This window comes from Myxine glutinosa, chromosome 6 (genome assembly GCF_964187855.1).
Source record: "Myxine glutinosa chromosome 6, kmMyxGlut1.1, whole genome shotgun sequence".
Taxonomy (NCBI): domain Eukaryota; kingdom Metazoa; phylum Chordata; class Myxini; order Myxiniformes; family Myxinidae; genus Myxine; species Myxine glutinosa.
In genome coordinates, this window is record NC_136266.1 from 5,161,578 (window position 1) to 5,188,883 (window position 27,306).

The 27,306-nt window shown below is 45.0% G+C and overlaps 1 protein-coding gene across 1 annotated transcript in view; it reads left to right on the forward strand.

Annotated features, from left to right (window-relative positions):
- LOC137429122 (transmembrane protein 132E) overlaps nucleotides 1–27,306 on the forward strand; it is a 101,426-nt gene that overhangs the window by 15,386 nt on the left and 58,734 nt on the right. Inside the window, exons 3-4 of the mRNA XM_078779524.1 lie at nucleotides 4,408–4,859; nucleotides 8,465–8,611. Coding sequence (XP_078635650.1) covers nucleotides 4,408–4,859; nucleotides 8,465–8,611 — 599 coding nt within the window. The remainder of the gene's footprint in view (nucleotides 1–4,407; nucleotides 4,860–8,464; nucleotides 8,612–27,306) is intronic.

Sequence of the window (27,306 nt, forward strand, 5' to 3'; positions counted from 1 at the left end):
CATGAAGCGCTGTCTATGCACGACATCTGCTCACTATGTGCAGGCAAGAGCCGACTGAGACTTTGGAGCAGTATACGCAGGAGTTACGACAACTCGGCAGCATGCTGGATCGGACGGCCATCGAGGGTACCGATTATCTAATGTGAGATACTTTCATTTCTGGTCTCCAATCGTCAGTGGATGCTAAAGAACAAGGCTATGACCTTTTAGGTTGCATACGAACAGGTTCGGGTTCTGCAGCTGGCCCAGATCTGATCTGAGTCATACGGACAACAATATCTGACGGCGAGTGCTGCAACCGCCGAGAAATGCTCAGAAGCGGTGTCCGCCATTGGGCAACGTTGTCCGTCGCATGCCGCTGGCCAGGTTGTCTGTCGCATGCCGCTTGCCAGGATTCCCTCGGCGAGAGTCCGGATGCAGAGGAGAGCAGCTCGATTACCACGGCTGCCACGACTCCTGCTGCAACGATGGGCAAATGTTTATTTTGGGGAAATCGCAGACATCCGAGGTGCCAATGTCCAGCTCGCTACCCGCTGTGCAACATTTGTGGGAAGAAAGGACACTTTGCCAAAGTCTGTCTATCAACTAAGGCCAGACGAACAACGCTCGCGGGCACACGTGCATCCAGGACGGCTCCTGTGGTTGGCGAGGGCTGTGATTCCTGTGGTGATCAACCGTGAAGCAGCTGACGCTTTGATCGACACTGGGGGAAGTGAAAGTTACGTCAGCCAGGATCTTGTTCGCAGACACTGCTGGTCCACTGTTCCCTGCCACTCAGCGCATGTACATGGCCTCAACGGCCCTATGGAAAAGCTCAAAATGGTTATGTGTCGTGAACGTGGTAGCTAATGAGATACTGTACTCGGATGTTAAGATGATGGTATTGCCGAATCTGTGCTCCGACGTTCTCCTTGGTCATGACTTTTTGAATCGGCACATGCGTTTGGAGATGCGATTCAATCATGAACAACCCACTAAAACTTCTCGGTATGTAGTTTGGCGGAAATGTCTGTTGACCCACCCCCGCTGTTCTTGTGTCTGACACCAAATTGCCGTCCGATTACTGTGAAGTCGAGGCGATACTCACTCCCAGATGCTCAATTTATCACGGATGAGACGAAGCAGCTGCTGTGGGAGGGTATTATTGAACCGAGCAGCTCGCCTTGGAGGGCTCAAGTGCAAGTAGTCAATAATCCTAATCACCGGAAGTGAATGCCCATCGATTATTCTTAAACGATCAATCGATTTACCCAACTTGAAGCATACCCGCTCCCCAAGATGGACGACATGGTCAGGGAGGTAGCTACCTTCAGGGTATTTAGCACCTTTGACCTTCGAAGTGCTTATCACCAGATACCTATCAGGGAGACAGATCACCCCTACACCGCCTTCGAATCTGGTCAGCGGTTGTATCAATTTTGTCGGATTCCCTTTGGGGTAACTAACGGGGTTTCGTGCTTCCAACGGGCGATTGATGACATTATATCCAGAGAACAACTAAAATATGTATTTGTGTACGTTGACAATGTCACAGTTTGCGGCCGAGATCAGGTGCATCATTATTCGAACTTACATTGGTTTTTGGACGTGGCTCAGAAATATAATCTGACCTTCAACGAGGAGAAGTGTAGCTATTCCGTCAAAACAGTGGATCTCTTGGGGTACACCGTGACCGGAGGGGAGATACGACCTGATTCGGCTCGGCTGCAACCTTTGCTCGATATGGCCCCTCCTGTTGATCGTGCTGCGTTACGTAGAGCCATGGGGTTGTTTGCTCATTATTCCAAGTGGGTCCCAAGTTTTTCAGAGAAGATCAGACCACTGGTAGAATGTAAAAACTTTCCGCTAACCTTGGCCGCTAAGGCTGCCTTTCAACAACTGAAAGACGATATAGCTGGTGCTGTTGTGACCTCGATTGACGAGTCTGTTCCTTTCATGGTTGAGACAGATACCTTGGACAGCACTATCGCAGCGACACTCAATCAAGCGGGAAGGCCGGTCGCTTTCTTTTCCAGGACCTTGTCTGATAGTGAGAAGCGACATTCTGCCATTGAGAAGGAAGCTTATGCAATTGTAGAAGCAGTCAGACAGTGGCGCCATTTCCTACGAGGTAAACATTTTCAGTTGATCATGGACCAGCAGTCCGTCGCTTTCATATGACAGTCGGCATGCGCAGAAAATTAAAAATGAGAAGATCGCTCGCTGGCGCGTTGAATTAGCCAACTTTAGCTTTGACATTGTGTATAGATCGGGATGAGATAATCTGGCTACTGACGCTCTATCTCGACCGGTCTGTTCTGGAATGACCACCGGCGAGTTGCGTGATATAAATGAATCGCTTTGCCATCCAGGGGTCACTTGATTGGCTCACTTCATGAGGAGTAGGAATCTGCATTTTCTTATCGATGACGTCCGGCATCTTTGTAAGATATGCTCAGTGTGCGCCGAAGTTAAACCAAGTTTTTATAAACCGCCTATGGGAACTCTGATTCATGCCAGAAGGCCTTGGGAGCATCTGAATGTGGATTTCACAAAGGCCCGTTGCCTGCTGCATGGACATGCCGATAGATTCTTACTGTTGTTGACGAGTACTCCCAATTTCAGTTCGCTTTTCCGTGTGTCGACATGTCATCTGCAATGGTGATTGAATGTTTTTGGCAATTGTTTTTACTGTTCGGATACCCTGCTTTTGTTCACTTGGATATAGGTATGGCCTTTTTGTTTCGAGAGATTAAGAAGTTTCTCCAGGATCAAGGTGTAGCCTCCAGCCATACCACGGCGTACAATCCTCAAGGCAATGGCCTGGTGGAACGGTATAACGGGATTATTTGGAGAGCCGTCTCCATGAGCTTGAAGTCGCGTGGTTTGCCTCTGCAGCAGTGGGAGCGCATACCGTCTGATGCACTGCACACTATGCAGTCACTGCTGTGTACAGCTACAAATGAAACACCACACGAGCGCTTGTTTCAATTCCAGCGACGTAGTGCTAGTGTACAAGCGCTATCCTTTTGGTTGGCGGAGTTCGGTCCGGCTCTACTGAGACGAGCGGTCAGACAAAGTAAATATGAGGGGGGGAGGAGGGGGGGAGGGGGGAGGGTGAGGGATGGGAGGGTGAGGGGGTGGGAGGGGGGAGGGGGAGGGACGAGGGGCGAGGGGCAGGGGGGAGGGGGGGGGATGGAGGGGAGGGGGGAGGGGGAGTGGAGGGGAGGGGGGAGGGGGGAGGGGGAAAGGGGAGGGGGAGGGGGAAGGGGGAAATGGGAGGGGGGGAAGGGAGGGGGAGGGGGGGGAGGGGGAGGGGAGAAGGGGTAGGGTGGAGGGGGGAGGGAGGGGGAGGATGGAGGGGGAAGGGAGGGGGAGGATGGAGGGGGAAGGGAGGGGGAGGACGGATGGGGGAGGGGGAAGGGGAGGGCCAGTCAACAATGACGTTGCAGTTCTCATGGTCGGAGAGCAGCACAACAATCGCGACATCGTCCTGCATCTTCGAAAGAGCACGAAGCGGCTTTTGGAGACTCACCGATCCTGTGACCCACGCCCTCCAGTACCGGCGTTGCCGGACGGGGGAAGGGAGACCCGCACATTCCCAACCCGTACATTCGCCCTCTCGACTCAAGCTAGTATTCAATTCATATTCGAAATCGAAAGGGGAAAGGGGAAATCCTTCGTATTCGAATTCGTAAACACGAAATATGAATTAAAATTTAATTCATATCGCACAAAATCGACACAAAACACGATCGCATAAAGGTGAAAAAATGCAATGGCTTTTCGCCCTGAATTACGTGCAAACGTGTGACGGGATGGAACATCACGTGATCGCTCTGAGCGAATCAGCGAGCTGCTCGCACTGGCTGAGATTAGCGGGTACTTCGCTGAAATGCGCTGAGGTAAATATGAATAAAAAATATGGATCTCGTCAAATATTGTCTCGGCCATGTTCGTCCCAGGCTCAATGGCCATGTCTATGCCAAATATGAAGCACGTGAGCCTCTCCGTTTTGGGGTCTATCGGTAACATTACACACACACACACACACACACACACACACACACACACACACACACACACACACACACACACACACACACACACACACACACACACACAAACTGTGTTTTATATATATAGATAGATGTGGAGATAGATTTCAATAAAGCCTCATATCTGGAAACGAGGTCTCGACTTGATTTCATAACTGCGTGTGTGTGTGTGTGTGTGTGTGTATGTATATGTGTGCGTGCGCGCACATGTGTGTGTGCATTTCACAGTTCTCCACGGCCCTTCGACCCTGCAGAAAAAAACAATAAGGAGATTATCATTTTTTATTTGAAATGAACTTCTGTTAATGTAACATTTTATGAATGAAAAAGACCAATTGTGAAAGGAGTGCTCCAAAACACGCTTGTGCAGGTTCTGTTCCACGTGATTGGACGAGATTGGGATGATCACATCACCCTGCGGAGACTGCCCTGTGTACGACTCCACGCTTCATCTGGTCTCTTGTACCACATCACATCCACATGTAGTCTAACTCAAGCTCCAGGTCTGTGCCTAGCACGGTTAAACCTGCCCGGCATGTGGTTCCAACCACGGAGCGACAAGCCACATCTTTTCACACTGACATACGAGTTAAGGTCCGCTGATATTCCAGGAGACTGTAATTCCAGGACCCACGGCTTTGGCTCTAGGAAAGTACTCGGCTCTTTAACATTGTCATCTCAACCTCAATCCAGCATGGTGGAGCAAAGAACAAAACTTGGGCTTGTGTTCAGCTTTCCAGAACGGGTCTTCATGACAGGTGATGAGGTGTTGATAAGCGTGAAGAAACTGCCAGGAGTGATGCTTGGAGGTTTCATCTTGCGGTAAGTTTGAGACATTTGTGGGAACGATTTACATTTATGTATCCAAATAAGTGAAGCCTTGTTTTACTCACTCCTGTTTCATTTCTTGCTCGATCCATCATGGTAGAAATGTAATTATTATTTATTTATTTACAGTGATCTAAGGCTCAGAGGTCAGAGTGGAGTTTATACATGAATCACCTGCCATGACAAATAGATAATCAATATACTCTCATGTGAATTTGAAGGTCACCGATAGAAAATGGATATCTGGGATTTGAATGGAGGTTCTGAGCAGCATGAATCACCGGTCAATCCACACACACACCTGATCGCCCTATCACCTCTTCGAATCCTCTACACACACATGAACATCTCTATCACCTCCAAGAATCATCTACACATACGTGAACGTCTCCATCCCCTCCAAGAATCATCGACACAAACGTGAACGTCTCTATCACCTCCATGAATGATCTACACACACGTGAACGTCTCTATCACATTCTTGCATCCTCTACACAAACGTGAACGTCTCTATCACCTCAATGAATCCTCTACACACACGTGAACGCCTCCATCACCTCCCTGAATCCTCTACACACACGTGGACGTCTCTATCACCTCCATGAATCCTCTACACACATGAACGCCTCTTTCACCTCCATGAATCGTCTGTACACACATGAACGTCTCTATCACCTCCATGAATCCTCTACACACACGTGAACGCCTCCATCACCTCCCTGAATCCTCTACACACACGTGGACGTCTCTATCACCTCCATGAATCCTCTACACACATGAACGCCTCTTTCACCTCCATGAATCCTCTACACACGTGAACGCCTCCATCACCTCCATGAATCGTCTGCACACACATGAATGTCTCCATCGCATTCTTGAATCCTCTACACACATGAATGTCTCCATCACCTCCATGAATCCTCTACACACGTGAACGTCTCGATCACCTCCATGAATCCTCTACACACATGAACGTCTCTGTCATCTCCATGAATCGTCTGTACACACATGAACGTCTCTATCACCTCCATGAATCCTCTACACACATGAACGTCTCTATCACCTCCATGAATCCTCTACACACGTGAACGTCTCTATCACCTCCAGGAATCATCTACACACACATGAACGTCTCTATCACTTCTATGAATGTTTGCTTGAATCCATTGCAATAAGCAGTTGGAATTGAGGGGGGGGGGGGGCGAAGAGGGGGGATGGGATTGGAAAAAGCACAAGAAAGTGTGAGGAGATAAAATAATAAAAAAGAAGGAAGTACGTGTGAGACATGTTGTTGTGTGTATGAATCCGTGAATCACATGTTGTGTTCATGAAGCCATGATTCATGTGTATGTTCATGAAGCGGTGATTCACATATCATGGTCATGAAGCTGTGATTCACATGTGTGCATGAAGCCGTGATTCACATGTTGTGTAGATTAAGCCGTGATTCACATGTGTGCATTAAGGCATGCTTCACATGTTATGTAGATTAAGCTGTGATTCACATGTGTTGAGGAAGCCATCATTCACGTGTGTTCATGAAGGCGGCTGATTCACATGTTGTGTGCATTAAGCCATGATTCACATGTGTGTTGTGTGCAGGAAGCTGTGATTCACATGTTGTGTAGATTAAGCTGTGACTCACATGTGTTGAGGAAGCCGTCATTCACATGTAGTGTAGATTAAGCTGGGATTCACATGTAGAGGAAGCCGTCATTTACATGTTGTGTAGATTAAGCTGTGATTCACATGTAGAGGAAGCCGTCATTTACATGTTGTGTAGATTAAGCTGTGATTCACACGTAGAGGAAGCCGTCATTTGCATGTTGTGTAGATTAAGCTGTGATTCACATGTGTTGAGGAAGCCATCATTTACATGTTGTGTAGATTAAGCTGTGATTCACACGTAGAGGAAGCCGTCATTCACATGTTGTCTAGATTAAGCTGTGATTCACACGTAGAGGAAGCCATCATTCACATGTTGTGTAGATTAAGCTGTGATTCACACGTAGAGGAAGCCGTCATTTACATGCTGTGTAGATTAAGCTGTGATTCACATGTGTTGAGGAAGCCATCATTTACATGTTGTGTAGATTAAGCTGTGATTCACACATAGAGGAAGCCGTCATTTACATGTTGTGTAGATTAAGCTGTGATTCACATGTTTTGAGGAAGCCGTCATCTACATGTTGTGTAGATTAAGCTGTGGTTCACACGTAGAGGAAGCCATCATTTACATGTTGTGTAGATTAAGCTGTGATTCACACGTAGAGGAAGCCATCATTTACATATTGTGTAGATTAAGCTGTGATTCACAAGTGTTGAGGAAGCCATCATTTACATGTTGTGTAGATTAAGCTGTGATTCACACGTAGAGGAAGCCGTAATTTACATGTTGTGTAGATTAAGCTGTGATTCACATGTGTTGAGGAAGCCATCATTTACATGTTGTGTAGATTAAGCTGTGATTCACATGTGTTGAGGAAGCCGTCATTTACATGTTGTGTAGATTAAGCTGTGATTCACACGTAGAGGAAGCCATCATTTACATGTTGTGTAGATTAAGCTGTGATTCACACGGAGAGGAAGCCATCATTTACATGTTGTGTAGCTTAAGCTGTGATTCACATGTGTTGAGGAAGCCGTCATTTTCATGTTGTGTCGATTAAACTGTGATTTACATGTTGTGTAGATTAAGCTGTGATTCACACGGAGAGGAAGCCATCATTTACATGTTGTGTCGATTAAGCTGTGATTCACATGTGTTGAGGAAGCCGTCATTTACATGTTGTGTAGATTAAGCTGTGATTCACACGTAGAAGAAGCCGTCATTTACATGTTGTGTAGATTAAACTGTGATTTACATGTTGTGTAGATTAAGCTGTGATTCACACGGAGAGGAAGCCATCATTTACATGTTGTGTCGATTAAGCTGTGATTCACATGTGTTGAGGAAGCCGTCATTTACATGTTGTGTAGATTAAGCTGTGATTCACACGGAGAGGAAGCCATCATTTACATGTTGTGTAGCTTAAGCTGTGATTCACATGTGTTGAGGAAGCCGTCATTTACATGTTGTGTAGATTAAGCTGTGATTCACACGGAGAGGAAGCCATCATTTACATGTTGTGTCGATTAAGCTGTGATTCACACGTAGAGGAAGCCGTCATTTACATGTTGTGTAGATTAAGCTGTGATTCACACGTAGAGGAAGCCATCATTTACATATTGTGTAGATTAAGCTGTGATTCACAAGTGTTGAGGAAGCCATCATTTACATGTTGTGTAGATTAAGCTGTGATTCACACGTAGAGGAAGCCGTAATTTACATGTTGTGTAGATTAAGCTGTGATTCACATGTGTTGAGGAAGCCATCATTTACATGTTGTGTCGATTAAGCTGTGATTCACATGTGTTGAGGAAGCCGTCATTTACATGTTGTGTAGATTAAGCTGTGATTCACACGTAGAGGAAGCCATCATTTACATGTTGTGTAGTTTAACCTGTGATTCACATGTGTTGAGGAAGCCATCACTTACATGTTGTGTACACGAAGGCATGGTGATGAACGTGATCCTCTGCATCTTGATGGATTATAGGGTGAAGGCCAAGAGAGGCCTGGAGTTGTTGGGACTGGTGCAGAGACATCCTGATTGGCTTGTTGCCACTGTCATCAGACATGGTGGGAAGGAGTCTGTTGCTACAGCAACCGTGAGCCAGAATCAAATGCGATCAACGGTGCGCAGGTGCGTGAGTGACATGACCTTTGGGGTTGCTTTGGATGGTTACACTGTCACAGGATTGCAATAAAATAGAGTTTCAGTTCGAAAACTGAACTCGACTTTGGGGTCATGTTTGCGTCAGCAGACCCCCAAATGTTCCATATGTGCTCTTTCCTTCCCTTCTTTGTCCTTTACATCACTTTCTCCGTCACTTGTCTCCCCTTATTATTCTCCCTTCCTGTCACTAACCAATCAGAATCTCCTCCAGATGACATCAACAGGACATTGACTGAGGTATGCAAGCAGCTGTGGGAAGCGAGGAGAAGCCGACGTTTCAGGAGTTAAACCCTTCGACATAACAACAAGAAGCTTCTTTTGCTCAGACGAAGGGTGAATATAGGAGAAGTCCGATGATTCCTGCTTCCCACGGTGGTCACCATAACCTCAATCAACGTCCTGTTAATATCATTGTTCTCCATGCCCGCCGATGCAGATAGACACTTACCTTCACCATTAGACGAGTTCTTCATTTTACAAAAATGACATTCCTTTAAATTTCCCCTCCTCCTTTCTCTATCCAATCAGAATCCCTTCTCCCATTTAAATTTCCCCTCCCCCTTTCTCCATCCAATCAGAATCCCTTCTCTCATTTAAATTTCCCCTCCTCCTTTCTCTATCCAATCAGAATCCCTTCTCTCATTTAAATTTCCCCTCCTCCTTTCTCTATCCAATCAGAATCACTTCTCTCATTGAAACTTCCCCTCCTCCTTTCTCTATCCAATCAGAATCCCTTCTCTCATTTAAATTTCCCCTCCTCCTTTCTCTATCCAATCAGAATCCCTTCTCCCATTTAAATTTCCCCTCCTCCTTTCTCTATCCAATCAGAATCCCTTCTCCCATTTAAATTTCCCCTCCTCCTTTTTCTATCCAATCAGAATCCCTTCTCCCATTTAAATTTCCCCTCCCCCTTTCTCTATCCAATCAGAATCCCTTCTCTCATTTAAATTTCCCCTCCCCCTTTCTCTATCCAATCAGCATCCCTTCTCCCATTTAAATTTCCCCTCCCCCTTTCTCTATCCAATCAGAATCCCTTCTCTCATTTAAATTTCCCCTCCCCCTTTCTCTATCCAATCAGAGTCCCTTCTCTCATTTAAATTTCCCCTCCCCCTTTCTCTATCCAATCAGAGTCCCTTCTCTCATTTAAATTTCCCCTCCCCCTTTCTCTATCCAATCAGAATCCCTTCTCTCATTTAAATTTCCCCTCCCCCTTTCTCTATCCAATCAGAGTCCCTTCTCCCATTTAAATTTCCCCTCCCCCTTTCTCCATCCAATCAGAATCCCTTCTCCCATTTAAATTTCCCCTCCTTCTTTCTCTATCCAATCAGAATCCCTTCTCCCATTTAAATTTCCCCTCCCCCTTTCTCTATCCAATGAGAATCCCTTCTCCCATTTAAATTTCCCCTCCCCCTTTCTCTATCCAATCAGAATCCCTTCTCCCATTTAAATTTTCCCTCCTCCTTTCTCTATCCAATCAGAATCCCTTCTCCCATTTAAATTTCCCCTTCCCCTTTCTCTATCCAATCAGAATCCCTTCTCCCATTTAAATTTCCCCTCCTTCTTTCTCTATCCAATCAGAATCCCTTCTCCCATTTAAATTTCCCCTCCCCCTTTCTCTATCCAATCAGAATCCCTTCTCCCATTTAAATTTCCCCTCCCCATTTCTCTATCCAATCAGAATCCCTTCTCTCATTTAAATTTCCCCTCCCCCTTTCTCTATCCAATCAGAATCCCTTCTCCCATTTAAATTTCCCCTCCCCCTTTCTCCATCCAATCAGAATCCCTTCTCCCATTTAAATTTCCCCTTCCCCTTTCTCTATCCAATCAGAATCCCTTCTCTCATTTAAATTTCCCCTCCCCCTTTCTCTATCCAATCAGAATCCCTTCTCCCATTTAAATTTCCCCTCCCCCTTTCTCTATCCAATCAGAGTCCCTTCTCCCATTTAAATTTCCCCTCCTCCTTTCTCCATCCAATCAGAATCCCTTCTCCCATTTAAATTTCCCCTCCTCCTTTCTCCATCCAATCAGAATCCCTTCTCCCATTTAAATTTCCCCTCCTCCTTTCTCCATCCAATCAGAATCCCTTCTCCCATTTAAATTGCCCCTCCTCCTTTCTCCATCCAATCAGAATCCCTTCTCCCATTTAAATTTCCCCTCCTCCTTTCTCTATCCAATCAGAATCCCTTCTCCCATTTAAATTTCCCCTCCCCTTTCTCCATCCAATCAGAATCCCTTCTCCCATTTAAATTTCCCCTCCCCCTTTCTCTATCCAATCAGAATCCCTTCTCCCATTTAAATTTCCCCTCCCCCTTTCTCTATCCAATCAGAATCCCTTCTCCCATTTAAATTTTCCCTCCTCCTTTCTCTATCCAATCAGAATCCCTTCTCCCATTTAAATTTCCCCTCCCCCTTTCTCTATCCAATCAGAATCCCTTCTCCCATTTAAATTTCCCCTCCCCCTTTCTCTATCCAATCAGAATCCCTTCTCCCATTTAAATTTCCCCTCCCCCTTTCTCTATCCAATCAGAATCCCTTCTCCCATTTAAATTTCCCCTCCCCCTTTCTCTATCCAATCAGAGTCCCTTCTCCCATTTAAATTTCCCCTCCTCCTTTCTCCATCCAATCAGAATCCCTTCTCTCATTTAAATTTCCCCTCCCCATTTCTCCATCCAATCAGAATCCCTTCTCCCATTTAAATTTCCCCTCCCCATTTCTCTATCCAATCAGAATCCCTTCTCCCATTTAAATTTCCCCTCCCCCTTTCTCTATCCAATCAGAATCCCTTCTCCCATTTAAATTTCCCCTCCCCCTTTCTCTATCCAATCAGAATCCCTTCTCTCATTTAAATTTCCCCTCCCCATTTCTCTATCCAATCAGAATCCCTTCTCCCATTTAAATTTCCCCTCCCCCTTTCTCTATCCAATCAGAATCCCTTCTCCCATTTAAATTTCCCCTCCCCCTTTCTCTATCCAATCAGAATCCCTTCTCCCATTTAAATTTCCCCTCCCCATTTCTCTATCCAATCAGAATCCCTTCTCCCATTTAAATTTCCCCTCCCCCTTTCTCTATCCAATCAGAGTCCCTTCTCCCATTTAAATTTCCCCTCCTCCTTTCTCCATCCAATCAGAATCCCTTCTCCCATTTAAATTTCCCCTCCTCCTTTCTCCATCCAATCAGAATCCCTTCTCCCATTTAAATTTCCCCTCCTCCTTTCTCCATCCAATCAGAATCCCTTCTCCCATTTAAATATCCCCTCCTCCTTTCTCTATCCAATCAGAATCCCTTCTCCCATTTAAATTTCCCCTCCCCCTTTCTCTATCCAATCAGAATCCCTTCTCTCATTTAAATTTCCCCTCCCCATTTCTCTATCCAATCAGAATCCCTTCTCCCATTTAAATTTCCCCTCCCCCTTTCTCTATCCAATCAGAATCCCTTCTCCCATTTAAATTTCCCCTCCCCCTTTCTCTATCCAATCAGAATCCCTTCTCCCATTTAAATTTCCCCTCCCCATTTCTCTATCCAATCAGAATCCCTTCTCCCATTTAAATTTCCCCTTCCCCTTTCTCTATCCAATCAGAGTCCCTTCTCCCATTTAAATTTCCCCTCCTCCTTTCTCCATCCAATCAGAATCCCTTCTCCCATTTAAATTTCCCCTCCTCCTTTCTCCATCCAATCAGAATCCCTTCTCCCATTTAAATTTCCCCTCCTCCTTTCTCCATCCAATCAGAATCCCTTCTCCCATTTAAATATCCCCTCCTCCTTTCTCTATCCAATCAGAATCCCTTCTCCCATTTAAATTTCCCCTCCCCCTTTCTCTATCCAATCAGAATCCCTTCTCTCATTTAAATTTCCCCTCCCCATTTCTCTATCCAATCAGAATCCCTTCTCCCATTTAAATTTCCCCTCCCCCTTTCTCTATCCAATCAGAATCCCTTCTCCCATTTAAATTTCCCCTCCCCCTTTCTCTATCCAATCAGAATCCCTTCTCCCATTTAAATTTCCCCTCCCCATTTCTCTATCCAATCAGAATCCCTTCTCCCATTTAAATTTCCCCTCCCCCTTTCTCTATCCAATCAGAGTCCCTTCTCCCATTTAAATTTCCCCTCCTCCTTTCTCCATCCAATCAGAATCCCTTCTCCCATTTAAATTTCCCCTCCTCCTTTCTCCATCCAATCAGAATCCCTTCTCCCATTTAAATTTCCCCTCCTCCTTTCTCCATCCAATCAGAATCCCTTCTCCCATTTAAATATCCCCTCCTCCTTTCTCTATCCAATCAGAATCCCTTCTCCCATTTAAATTTCCCCTCCCCTTTCTCCATCCAATCAGAATCCCTTCTCCCATTTAAATTTCCCCTCCCCTTTCTCTATCCAATCAGAATCCCTTCTCTCATTTAAATTTCCTCTCCTCCTTTCTCCATCCAATCAGAATCCCTTCTCCCATTTAAATTTCCCCTCCCCTTTCTCTATCCAATCAGAATCCCTTCTCCCATTTAAATTTCCCCTCCCCCTTTCTCCATCCAATCAGAATCCCTTCTCCCATTTAAATTTCCCCTCCCCCTTTCTCTATCCAATCAGAATCCCTTCTCCCATTTAAATTTCCTCTCCTCCTTTCTCTATCCAATCAGAATCCCTTCTCCCATTTAAATTTCCCCTCCCCCTTTCTCTATCCAATCAGAATCCCTTCTCCCATTTAAATTTCCCCTCCCCCTTTCTCCATCCAATCAGAATCCCTTCTCCCATTTAAATTTCCCCTCCCCCTTTCTCTATCCAATCAGAATCCCTTCTCCCATTTAAATTTCCCCTCCCCCTTTCTCTATCCAATCAGAATCCCTTCTCCCATTTAAATTTCCCCTCCTCCTTTCTCTATCCAATCAGAATCCCTTCTCCCATTTAAATTTCCCCTCCTCCTTTTTCTATCCAATCAGAATCCCTTCTCCCATTTAAATTTCCCCTCCCCCTTTCTCTATCCAATCAGAATCCCTTCTCCCATTTAAATTTCCCCTCCTTCTTTCTCTATCCAATCAGAATCCCTTCTCCCATTTAAATTTCCCCTCCTCCTTTCTCTGTCCAATCAGAATCCCTTCTGCCATTTAAATTTCCCCTCCTCCTTTCTCTATCCAATCAGAATCCCTTCTCCCATTTAAACTTCCCCTCCCCCTTTCTCCATCCAATCAGAATCCCTTCTGCCATTTAAATTTCCCCTCCTCCTTTCTCTATCCAATCAGAATCCCTTCTCCCATTTAAACTTCCCCTCCCCCTTTCTCCATCCAATCAGAATCCCTTCTCCCATTTAAATTTCCCCTCCCCCTTTCTCTATCCAATCAGAATCCCTTCTGCCATTTAAATTTCCCCTCCTCCTTTCTCCATCCAATCAGAATCCCTTCTCCCATTTAAATTTCCCCTCCCCCTTTCTCTATCCAATCAGAATCCCTTCTCTCATTTAAATTTCCCCTCCCCCTTTCTCTATCCAATCAAAATCCCTTCTCCCATTTAAATTTCCCCTCCTCCTTTCTCTATCCAATCAGAATCCCTTCTCCCATTTAAATTTCCCCTCCTCCTTTCTACATCCAATCAGAATCCCTTCTCCCATTTAAATTTCCCCTCCCCCTTTCTCTATCCAATCAGAATCCCTTCTCCCATTTAAATTTCCCCTCCCTCTTTCTCTATCCAATCAGAATCCCTTCTCTCATTTAAATTTCCCCTCCCCCTTTCTCTATCCAATCAGAATCCCTTCTCCCATTTAAATTTCCCCTCCCCCTTTCTCTATCCAATCAGAATCCCTTCTCCCATTTAAATTTCCCCTCCCCCTTTCTCTATCCAATCAGAATCCCTTCTCTCATTTAGATTTCCCCTCCCCCTTTCTCTCTCCAATCAGAATCCCTTCCCTCATTTAGATTTCCCCTCCCCCTTTCTCTCTCCAATCAGAATCCCTTCCCTCATTTAAATTTCCCCTCCCCCTTTCTCCATCCAATCAGAATCCCTTCTCTCATTTAAATTTCCCCTCCTCCTTTCTCTATCCAATCAGAATCCCTTCTCTCATTTAAATTTCCCCTCCTCCTTTCTCTATCCAATCAGAATCACTTCTCTCATTGAAACTTCCCCTCCTCCTTTCTCTATCCAATCAGAATCCCTTCTCTCATTTAAATTTCCCCTCCTCCTTTCTCTATCCAATCAGAATCCCTTCTCCCATTTAAATTTCCCCTCCTCCTTTCTCTATCCAATCAGAATCCCTTCTCCCATTTAAATTTCCCCTCCTCCTTTTTCTATCCAATCAGAATCCCTTCTCCCATTTAAATTTCCCCTCCTCCTTTCTCTATCCAATCAGAATCCCTTCTCCCATTTAAATTTCCCCTCCTCCTTTCTCTATCCAATCAGAATCCCTTCTCCCATTTAAATTTCCCCTCCTCCTTTCTCTATCCAATCAGAATCCCTTCTCTCATTTAAATTTCCCCTCCTCCTTTCTCTATCCAATCAGAATCCCTTCTCCCATTTAAATTTCCCCTCCTCCTTTCTCTATCCAATCAGAATCCCTTCTCTCATTTAAATTTCCCCTCCTCCTTTCTCTATCCAATCAGAATCCCTTCTCCCATTTAAATTTCCCCTCCTCCTTTCTCTATCCAATCAGAATCCCTTCTCCCATTTAAATTTCCCCTCCTCCTTTCTCCATCCAATCAGAATCCCTTCTCCCATTTAAATTTCCCCTCCCCCTTTCTCTATCCAATCAGAATCCCTTCTCTCATTTAAATTTCCCCTCCCCCTTTCTCTATCCAATCAGCATCCCTTCTCCCATTTAAATTTCCCCTCCCCCTTTCTCTATCCAATCAGAATCCCTTCTCTCATTTAAATTTCCCCTCCCCCTTTCTCTATCCAATCAGAGTCCCTTCTCTCATTTAAATTTCCCCTCCCCCTTTCTCTATCCAATCAGAGTCCCTTCTCTCATTTAAATTTCCCCTCCCCCTTTCTCTATCCAATCAGAATCCCTTCTCTCATTTAAATTTCCCCTCCCCCTTTCTCTATCCAATCAGAGTCCCTTCTCCCATTTAAATTTCCCCTCCCCCTTTCTCCATCCAATCAGAATCCCTTCTCCCATTTAAATTTCCCCTCCTTCTTTCTCAATCCAATCAGAATCCCTTCTCCCATTTAAATTTCCCCTCCCCCTTTCTCTATCCAATGAGAATCCCTTCTCCCATTTAAATTTCCCCTCCCCCTTTCTCTATCCAATCAGAATCCCTTCTCCCATTTAAATTTTCCCTCCTCCTTTCTCTATCCAATCAGAATCCCTTCTCCCATTTAAATTTCCCCTTCCCCTTTCTCTATCCAATCAGAATCCCTTCTCCCATTTAAATTTCCCCTCCTTCTTTCTCTATCCAATCAGAATCCCTTCTCCCATTTAAATTTCCCCTCCCCCTTTCTCTATCCAATCAGAATCCCTTCTCCCATTTAAATTTCCCCTCCCCATTTCTCTATCCAATCAGAATCCCTTCTCTCATTTAAATTTCCCCTCCCCCTTTCTCTATCCAATCAGAATCCCTTCTCCCATTTAAATTTCCCCTCCCCCTTTCTCCATCCAATCAGAATCCCTTCTCCCATTTAAATTTCCCCTTCCCCTTTCTCTATCCAATCAGAATCCCTTCTCTCATTTAAATTTCCCCTCCCCCTTTCTCTATCCAATCAGAATCCCTTCTCCCATTTAAATTTCCCCTCCCCCTTTCTCTATCCAATCAGAGTCCCTTCTCCCATTTAAATTTCCCCTCCTCCTTTCTCCATCCAATCAGAATCCCTTCTCCCATTTAAATTTCCCCTCCTCCTTTCTCCATCCAATCAGAATCCCTTCTCCCATTTAAATTTCCCCTCCTCCTTTCTCCATCCAATCAGAATCCCTTCTCCCATTTAAATTGCCCCTCCTCCTTTCTCCATCCAATCAGAATCCCTTCTCCCATTTAAATTTCCCCTCCTCCTTTCTCTATCCAATCAGAATCCCTTCTCCCATTTAAATTTCCCCTCCCCTTTCTCCATCCAATCAGAATCCCTTCTCCCATTTAAATTTCCCCTCCCCTTTCTCCATCCAATCAGAATCCCTTCTCCCATTTAAATTTCCCCTCCCCCTTTCTCTATCCAATCAGAATCCCTTCTCCCATTTAAATTTCCCCTCCCCCTTTCTCTATCCAATCAGAATCCCTTCTCCCATTTAAATTTTCCCTCCTCCTTTCTCTATCCAATCAGAATCCCTTCTCCCATTTAAATTTCCCCTCCCCCTTTCTCTATCCAATCAGAATCCCTTCTCCCATTTAAATTTCCCCTCCCCCTTTCTCTATCCAATCAGAATCCCTTCTCCCATTTAAATTTCCCCTCCCCCTTTCTCTATCCAATCAGAATCCCTTCTCCCATTTAAATTTCCCCTCCCCCTTTCTCTATCCAATCAGAGTCCCTTCTCCCATTTAAATTTCCCCTCCTCCTTTCTCCATCCAATCAGAATCCCTTCTCCCATTTAAATTTCCCCTCCCCATTTCTCTATCCAATCAGAATCCCTTCTCCCATTTAAATTTCCCCTCCCCCTTTCTCTATCCAATCAGAATCCCTTCTCCCATTTAAATTTCCCCTCCCCCTTTCTCTATCCAATCAGAATCCCTTCTCTCATTTAAATTTCCCCTCCCCATTTCTCTATCCAATCAGAATCCCTTCTCCCATTTAAATTTCCCCTCCCCCTTTCTCTATCCAATCAGAATCCCTTCTCCCATTTAAATTTCCCCTCCCCCTTTCTCTATCCAATCAGAATCCCTTCTCCCATTTAAATTTCCCCTCCCCATTTCTCTATCCAATCAGAATCCCTTCTCCCATTTAAATTTCCCCTCCCCCTTTCTCTATCCAATCAGAGTCCCTTCTCCCATTTAAATTTCCCCTCCTCCTTTCTCCATCCAATCAGAATCCCTTCTCCCATTTAAATTTCCCCTCCTCCTTTCTCCATCCAATCAGAATCCCTTCTCCCATTTAAATTTCCCCTCCTCCTTTCTCCATCCAATCAGAATCCCTTCTCCCATTTAAATATCCCCTCCTCCTTTCTCTATCCAATCAGAATCCCTTCTCCCATTTAAATTTCCCCTCCCCTTTCTCCATCCAATCAGAATCCCTTCTCCCATTTAAATTTCCCCTCCCCTTTCTCTATCCAATCAGAATCCCTTCTCTCATTTAAATTTCCTCTCCTCCTTTCTCCATCCAATCAGAATCCCTTCTCCCATTTAAATTTCCCCTCCCCTTTCTCTATCCAATCAGAATCCCTTCTCCCATTTAAATTTCCCCTCCTCCTTTCTCTATCCAATCAGAATCCCTTCTCCCATTTAAATTTCCCCTCCCCCTTTCTCTATCCAATCAGAATCCCTTCTCCCATTTAAATTTCCCCTCCCCCTTTCTCCATCCAATCAGAATCCCTTCTCCCATTTAAATTTCCCCTCCCCCTTTCTCTATCCAATCAGAATCCCTTCTCCCATTTAAATTTCCCCTCCCCCTTTCTCCATCCAATCAGAATCCCTTCTCCCATTTAAATTTCCCCTCCCCCTTTCTCTATCCAATCAGAATCCCTTCTCTCATTTAAATTTCCCCTCCCCTTTCTCTATCCAATCAGAATCCCTTCTCCCATTTAAATTTCCCCTCCTCCTTTCTCTATCCAATCAGAATCCCTTCTCCCATTTAAATTTCCCCTCCTCCTTTTTCTATCCAATCAGAATCCCTTCTCCCATTTAAATTTCCCCTCCCCCTTTCTCTATCCAATCAGAATCCCTTCTCCCATTTAAACTTCCCCTCCTCCTTTCTCCATCCAATCAGAATCCCTTCTCTCATTTAAATTTCCCCTCCTCCTTTCTCTATCCAATCAGAATCCCTTCTCTCATTTAAATTTCCCCTCCTTCTTTCTCTATCCAATCAGAATCCCTTCTCCCATTTAAATTTCCCCTCCTTCTTTCTCTATCCAATCAGAATCCCTTCTCTCATTTAAATTTACCCTCCCCTTTCTCTATCCAATCAGAATCCCTTCTCCCATTTAAATTTACCCTCCCCTTTCTCTATCCAATCAGAATCCCTTCTCTCATTTAAATTTCCCCTCCTTCTTTCTCTATCCAATCAGAATCCCTTCTCCCATTTAAATTTACCCTCCCCTTTCTCTATCCAATCAGAATCCCTTCTCTCATTTAAATTTCCCCTCCTTCTTTCTCTATCCAATCAGAATCCCTTCTCCCATTTAAATTTCCCCTCCCCCTTTCTCCATCCAATCAGAATCCCTTCTCCCATTTAAATTTACCCTCCCCTTTCTCTATCCAATCAGAATCCCTTCTCTCATTTAAATTTCCCCTCCCCCTTTCTCTATCCAATCAGAATCCCTTCTCCCATTTAAATTTCCCCTCCTTCTTTCTCTATCCAATCAGAATCCCTTCTCCCATTTAAATTTCCCCTCCTCCTTTCTCTGTCCAATCAGAATCGCTTCTCTCATTTAAATTTCCCCTCCTCCTTTCTCTGTCCAATCAGAATCCCTTCTCTCATTTAAATTTCCCCTCCTCCTTTCTCTGTCCAATCAGAATCCCTTCTCTCATTTAAATTTCCCCTCCTCCTTTCTCTGTCCAATCAGAATCCCTTCTCCCATTTAAATTTCCCCTCCTCCTTTCTCTGTCCAATCAGAATCCCTTCTCTCATTTAAATTTCCCCTCCTCCTTTCTCTGTCCAATCAGAATCCCTTCTGCCATTTAAATTTCCCCTCCTCCTTTCTCTATCCAATCAGAATCCCTTCTCCCATTTAAACTTCCCCTCCCCCTTTCTCCATCCAATCAGAATCCCTTCTGCCATTTAAATTTCCCCTCCTCCTTTCTCTATCCAATCAGAATCCCTTCTCCCATTTAAACTTCCCCTCCCCCTTTCTCCATCCAATCAGAATCCCTTCTCCCATTTAAATTTCCCCTCCCCCTTTCTCTATCCAATCAGAATCCCTTCTGCCATTTAAATTTCCCCTCCTCCTTTCTCCATCCAATCAGAATCCCTTCTCCCATTTAAATTTCCCCTCCCCCTTTCTCTATCCAATCAGAATCCCTTCTCTCATTTAAATTTCCCCTCCCCCTTTCTCTATCCAATCAAAATCCCTTCTCCCATTTAAATTTCCCCTCCTCCTTTCTCTATCCAATCAGAATCCCTTCTCCCATTTAAATTTCCCCTCCTCCTTTCTACATCCAATCAGAATCCCTTCTCCCATTTAAATTTCCCCTCCCCCTTTCTCTATCCAATCAGAATCCCTTCTCCCATTTAAATTTCCCCTCCCTCTTTCTCTATCCAATCAGAATCCCTTCTCTCATTTAAATTTCCCCTCCCCCTTTCTCTATCCAATCAGAATCCCTTCTCCCATTTAAATTTCCCCTCCCCCTTTCTCTATCCAATCAGAATCCCTTCTCCCATTTAAATTTCCCCTCCCCCTTTCTCTATCCAATCAGAATCCCTTCTCTCATTTAGATTTCCCCTCCCCCTTTCTCTCTCCAATCAGAATCCCTTCCCTCATTTAAATTTCCCCTCCTCCTTTCTCTATCCAATCAGAATCCCTTCTCCCATTTAAATTTCCCCTCCCCCTTTCTCTATCCAATCAGAGTCCCTTCTCCCATTTAAATTTCCCCTCCTCCTTTCTCCATCCAATCAGAATCCCTTCTCCCATTTAAATTTCCCCTCCTCCTTTCTCTATCCAATCAGAATCCCTTCTCCCATTTAAATTTCCCCTCCCCCTTTCTCCATCCAATCAGAATCCCTTCTCCCATTTAAATTTCCCCTCCTCCTTTCTCCATCCAATCAGAATCCCTTCTCCCATTTAAATTTCCCCTCCTCCTTTCTCCATCCAATCAGAATCCCTTCTCCCATTTAAATTTCCCCTCCCCCTTTCTCCATCCAATCAGAATCCCTTCTCCCATTTAAATTTCCCCTCCCCCTTTCTCTATCCAATCAGAATCCCTTCTCCCATTTAAATTTCCCCTCCCCCTTTCTCCATCCAATCAGAATCCCTTCTCCCATTTAAATTTCCCCTCCCCCTTTCTCTATCCAATCAGAATCCCTTCTCTCATTTAAATTTCCCCTCCCCCTTTCTCTATCCAATCAGAGTCCCTTCTCTCATTTAAATTTCCCCTCCCCCTTTCTCTATCCAATCAGAGTCCCTTCTCTCATTTAAATTTCCCCTCCCCCTTTCTCTATCCAATCAGAATCCCTTCTCTCATTTAAATTTCCCCTCCCCCTTTCTCTATCCAATCAGCATCCCTTCTCCCATTTAAATTTCCCCTCCCCCTTTCTCTATCCAATCAGAATCCCTTCTCTCATTTAAATTTCCCCTCCCCCTTTCTCTATCCAATCAGAGTCCCTTCTCTCATTTAAATTTCCCCTCCCCCTTTCTCTATCCAATCAGAGTCCCTTCTCTCATTTAAATTTCCCCTCCCCCTTTCTCTATCCAATCAGAATCCCTTCTCTCATTTAAATTTCCCCTCCCCCTTTCTCTATCCAATCAGAGTCCCTTCTCCCATTTAAATTTCCCCTCCCCCTTTCTCCATCCAATCAGAATCCCTTCTCCCATTTAAATTTCCCCTCCTCCTTTCTCTATCCAATCAGAATCCCTTCTCCCATTTAAATTTCCCCTCCCCCTTTCTCTATCCAATGAGAATCCCTTCTCCCATTTAAATTTCCCCTCCCCCTTTCTCTATCCAATCAGAATCCCTTCTCCCATTTAAATTTTCCCTCCTCCTTTCTCTATCCAATCAGAATCCCTTCTCCCATTTAAACTTCCCCTCCTCCTTTCTCTATCCAATCAGAATCCCTTCTCCCATTTAAATTTTCCCTCCTCCTTTCTCTATCCAATCAGAATCCCTTCTCCCATTTAAATTTTCCCTCCTCCTTTCTCTATCCAATCAGAATCCCTTCTCCCATTTAAATTTCCCCTTCCCCTTTCTCTATCCAATCAGAATCCCTTCTCCCATTTAAATTTCCCCTCCTTCTTTCTCTATCCAATCAGAATCCCTTCTCTCATTTAAATTTCCCCTCCTCCTTTCTCTATCCAATCAGAATCCCTTCTCCCATTTAAATTTCCCCTCCCCCTTTCTCTATCCAATCAGAATCCCTTCTCCCATTTAAATTTCCCCTCCCCATTTCTCTATCCAATCAGAATCCCTTCTCTCATTTAAATTTCCCCTCCCCCTTTCTCTATCCAATCAGAATCCCTTCTCCCATTTAAATTTCCCCTCCCCCTTTCTCCATCCAATCAGAATCCCTTCTCCCATTTAAATTTCCCCTTCCCCTTTCTCTATCCAATCAGAATCCCTTCTCTCATTTAAATTTCCCCTCCCCCTTTCTCTATCCAATCAGAATCCCTTCTCCCATTTAAATTTCCCCTCCCCCTTTCTCTATCCAATCAGAGTCCCTTCTCCCATTTAAATTTCCCCTCCTCCTTTCTCCATCCAATCAGAATCCCTTCTCCCATTTAAATTTCCCCTCCTCCTTTCTCCATCCAATCAGAATCCCTTCTCCCATTTAAATTTCCCCTCCTCCTTTCTCCATCCAATCAGAATCCCTTCTCCCATTTAAATTGCCCCTCCTCCTTTCTCCATCCAATCAGAATCCCTTCTCCCATTTAAATTTCCCCTCCTCCTTTCTCTATCCAATCAGAATCCCTTCTCCCATTTAAATTTCCCCTCCCCTTTCTCCATCCAATCAGAATCCCTTCTCCCATTTAAATTTCCCCTCCTTCTTTCTCTATCCAATCAGAATCCCTTCTCCCATTTAAATTTCCCCTCCCCCTTTCTCTATCCAATCAGAATCCCTTCTCCCATTTAAATTTCCCCTCCCCCTTTCTCTATCCAATCAGAATCCCTTCTCCCATTTAAATTTCCCCTCCCCCTTTCTCTATCCAATCAGAATCCCTTCTCCCATTTAAATTTCCCCTCCCCCTTTCTCTATCCAATCAGAGTCCCTTCTCCCATTTAAATTTCCCCTCCTCCTTTCTCTATCCAATCAGAATCCCTTCTCCCATTTAAATTTCCCCTCCCCCTTTCTCTATCCAATCAGAATCCCTTCTCCCATTTAAATTTCCCCTCCCCCTTTCTCTATCCAATCAGAATCCCTTCTCCCATTTAAATTTCCCCTCCCCCTTTCTCTATCCAATCAGAATCCCTTCTCCCATTTAAATTTCCCCTCCCCCTTTCTCTATCCAATCAGAGTCCCTTCTCCCATTTAAATTTCCCCTCCTCCTTTCTCCATCCAATCAGAATCCCTTCTCCCATTTAAATTTCCCCTCCCCATTTCTCTATCCAATCAGAATCCCTTCTCCCATTTAAATTTCCCCTCCCCCTTTCTCTATCCAATCAGAATCCCTTCTCCCATTTAAATTTCCCCTCCCCCTTTCTCTATCCAATCAGAATCCCTTCTCTCATTTAAATTTCCCCTCCCCATTTCTCTATCCAATCAGAATCCCTTCTCCCATTTAAATTTCCCCTCCCCCTTTCTCTATCCAATCAGAATCCCTTCTCCCATTTAAATTTCCCCTCCCCCTTTCTCTATCCAATCAGAATCCCTTCTCCCATTTAAATTTCCCCTCCCCATTTCTCTATCCAATCAGAATCCCTTCTCCCATTTAAATTTCCCCTCCCCCTTTCTCTATCCAATCAGAGTCCCTTCTCCCATTTAAATTTCCCCTCCTCCTTTCTCCATCCAATCAGAATCCCTTCTCCCATTTAAATTTCCCCTCCTCCTTTCTCCATCCAATCAGAATCCCTTCTCCCATTTAAATATCCCCTCCTCCTTTCTCTATCCAATCAGAATCCCTTCTCTCATTTAAATTTCCTCTCCTCCTTTCTCCATCCAATCAGAATCCCTTCTCCCATTTAAATTTCCCCTCCCCCTTTCTCCATCCAATCAGAATCCCTTCTCCCATTTAAATTTCCTCTCCTCCTTTCTCCATCCAATCAGAATCCCTTCTCCCATTTAAATTTCCCCTCCTCCTTTCTCCATCCAATCAGAATCCCTTCTCCCATTTAAATTTCCCCTCCCCTTTCTCTATCCAATCAGAATCCCTTCTCCCATTTAAATTTCCCCTCCTCCTTTCTCTATCCAATCAGAATCCCTTCTCCCATTTAAATTTCCCCTCCCCCTTTCTCTATCCAATCAGAATCCCTTCTCCCATTTAAATTTCCCCTCCCCCTTTCTCCATCCAATCAGAATCCCTTCTCCCATTTAAATTTCCCCTCCCCCTTTCTCTATCCAATCAGAATCCCTTCTCCCATTTAAATTTCCCCTCCCCCTTTCTCCATCCAATCAGAATCCCTTCTCCCATTTAAATTTCCCCTCCCCCTTTCTCTATCCAATCAGAATCCCTTCTCCCATTTAAATTTCCCCTTCCCCTTTCTCTATCCAATCAGAATCCCTTCTCCCATTTAAATTTCCCCTCCCCCTTTCTCCATCCAATCAGAATCCCTTCTCCCATTTAAATTTCCCCTCCTCCTTTCTCTATCCAATCAGAATCGCTTCTCTCATTTAAATTTCCCCTCCTCCTTTCTCTATCCAATCAGAATCGCTTCTCCCATTTAAATTTCCCCTCCCCCTTTCTCCATCCAATCAGAATCCCTTCTCCCATTTAAATTTCCCCTCCTCCTTTCTCTATCCAATCAGAATCGCTTCTCTCATTTAAATTTCCCCTCCTCCTTTCTCTATCCAATCAGAATCCCTTCTCTCATTTAAATTTCCCCTCCCCCTTTCTCCATCCAATCAGAATCCCTTCTCCCATTTAAACCTCTCTCACCAGCCATGGCTCTTCAGCAAAGAACTTCTGCGACTCACTGGGACTGACACAATCTGTCAATTTCCCGACCCGGATCTCAGTCAACGGAGCATCTTCTCTTCTGGATTTGGTTATGACAAACTTCCCTGAAAATGTCTGCTGCTCTTCTTCTGCTCCAATCGGCTCATCTGATCATGTGCTTGTCAAAGTGGACATCTCTCTGACCATTCTCAGAGAGCCTCCTCAGCGTCGACGAGTCTGGCATTTCACTCAGGCCAACTGGCACGGTCTTCCAGCAGCCATCAATCATCTGGACTGGTCTCCCATCTCTACCGCCTCTGACATCAACTCATCCTGGGAATTCTTCCAAAGTAAATTGCTCTCTCTCATGCACAGATTTATCCCATCTCGTCTTCAGTTGTCATACCCTTCCTCCCGTCCATGGTACACGGAATCTTGTGGTGAGGCTGTTGCCCTGAAACAACTTGCTTTCGTCTCCTGGAAAGCAAATCCAACGGAAGGAAATCTCATTTCCTTTCACAAAGCCCGAAACAAGTGTGTGTCCACCCTCAGGAGAGCCAGGAAACAATATCTCACCATTCTCAAGACCGAACTCTCTTATCTGTCTCCCTCTTAGAAATCCTGGTGGCGTCTGGTCAAATCTGTTTCTGGTGTTTGTTCCCCCTCCATCCCCTCCCTCACCTCAAACGGCTTAACGGTTGACTCCGCACGTGAAAAAGCTGAATGCCTCAACTCTGTGTTTGCCTCTAAATCTTGTGTCCCAAACCCATCCCTCTCTGTACCCACCGTACCCAGTCGTACCCAGCTGCTCCTGGACTCTGTGTCCTTTCCTCCTGACAAGGTGGAAAGGTTTCTGTCAACCCTCGACTCTGATTCTGCAACTGGTCCTGACGGCATCAGCCCACGGGTCCTAAAATCATGTTCTTCTGCTCTTTCACTCCCTCTTTCTGTTCTCTTCACCCTCTCTTTTGCTCAAGGTCATCTGCCATCTGCTTGGAAATCAGCCAACATCACCGCTTTGCACAAAAAAGGTGCAAAAACAGATCCCAGCAACTACAGACCAATCAGCCTTCTCCCAATTATCAGCAAAGTCATGGAATCCATCATTGCTTCAGATATTAAATCTTTCCTCTTCTCCAATGGCTTGATCTCTGATCATCAATTTGGTTTCAGACCTGGTCACTCTATTCTGGACATGCTGCTTCTGCTTTCTCAACAATGGATGGAGGTCCTCAACACCAAACAGGAAATTAGAGCTGTCTCCCTTGACATTTCACGTGCCTTCGATACGGTCTGGCACCCTGCTCTGCTCTCCAAACTCTCCTCCTTTGGTATCCATGGAAATCTCCACGCATGGCTGGCGGACTTCCTCTCTGGTCGGAGTCAACGTGTGGCCCTGAATGGGTTTCTCTCATCTCCTCTTCCTGTTCAGGCTGAAGTTCCCCAAGGTAGTGTTCTGGGCCCTGTGCTTTTTCTGGTCTTCATCAATGATCTCTCTGACTCTCTTGAAAATCCTCTCTATCTCTTTGCTGACGACTCTACTCTCTGTCGCTCCATTCCTCATCCCTCAGATCGGCAGTCTGCAGCCTCCTCACTCTCTGCAGACCTGGACAAAATCACAGACTGGTCTAACAAGTGGAGCATGTCTTTCAATCCTGACAAATCTCACACTCTTACAATGTCTCTCCGAAAGGACCGACTGGACAACCCTCCCATCTACTTTCTCAACAATCCTCTCCAAGAAGTTCTGTCGCTCAAGCTTTTGGGTCTCACTATCTGCCATGATCTTTCTTGGGAAAACCACATTTCCAAGCTGGCCTCCAAAGCCAGTCGCCGACTGGGCATCCTCCGTCGTGCGAAGTCCTTCCTTGGGACACCTGAGCTCCTCACCACATACAAGGCTTTCATCCGCAGCTCAATGGAATACTGTTCCCCCCTCTGGGCTGGTGCTCCTGCCTCACACCTTGCTCGGCTTCACGCTGTTGAGGCCAAAGCTTTCAGAATCATTGGAATCTCCTGCGATGTAGTCAACGCCGAGGGCCTTTTACTCACTCACCGCAGGCAGGTTGGTGGTCTTTCTCTCTTCTACCGACTCCTCTCCGGCCTTGCTCCCCCAGCTCTCTCTGTGCTCTGTCCCCCCAATATTCCTTCAGGTCGCACAAGATCTGCCTGCAACCCTCTTATGGTTAAACTGCCAAAGTCTAGGCTCTCTGCTCACCTTCACTCTTTCATTCCCCTTTTCTCCCACCTCTGGAACAAACTCCCCCACTCCCTTCAATCCCACTCCTCCCTCCAGGTCTTTAAAACTGCTGTTCACCACCATCTCTTATCGTCCCCCATCGAAAACCTTGATCTTTTCTACCCCCGGTAATTCACCCCAGAGTCCTTGCAGTGTTCATATGTTTTAATCCTCTCCCACCTCCCCCCAAGTCCTCCCGATGTCCCTGCTCTCAAATGTTGTGTTTGTGTCCTTCCCCCTCTTCCCCCTCTCTTTTGTGTCCTTCCCCCTCTCTCCCCATCTTGTCTGCCGCTCCCCTTGTTTTTTGTGTTTTGTGTGTCGGTTTGTCTTTTTGTGTGATTAATGTTAGCTCTTTCACGAGCCTCGATCTTGTATACAAAAAAAAACAAAAAAAAAAACTTCCCCTCCCCCTTTCTCTATCCAATCAGAATCCCTTCTCCCATTTAAATTTCCCCTCCTCCTTTTTCTATCCAATCAGAAACCCTTCTCTCATTTAAATTTCCCCTCCCCCTTTCTCCATCCAATCAGAATCCCTTCTCCCATTTAAATTTCCCCTCCCCCTTTCTCTATCCAATCAGAATCCCTTCTCCCATTTAAATTTCCCCTCCTTCTTTCTCTATCCAATCAGAAT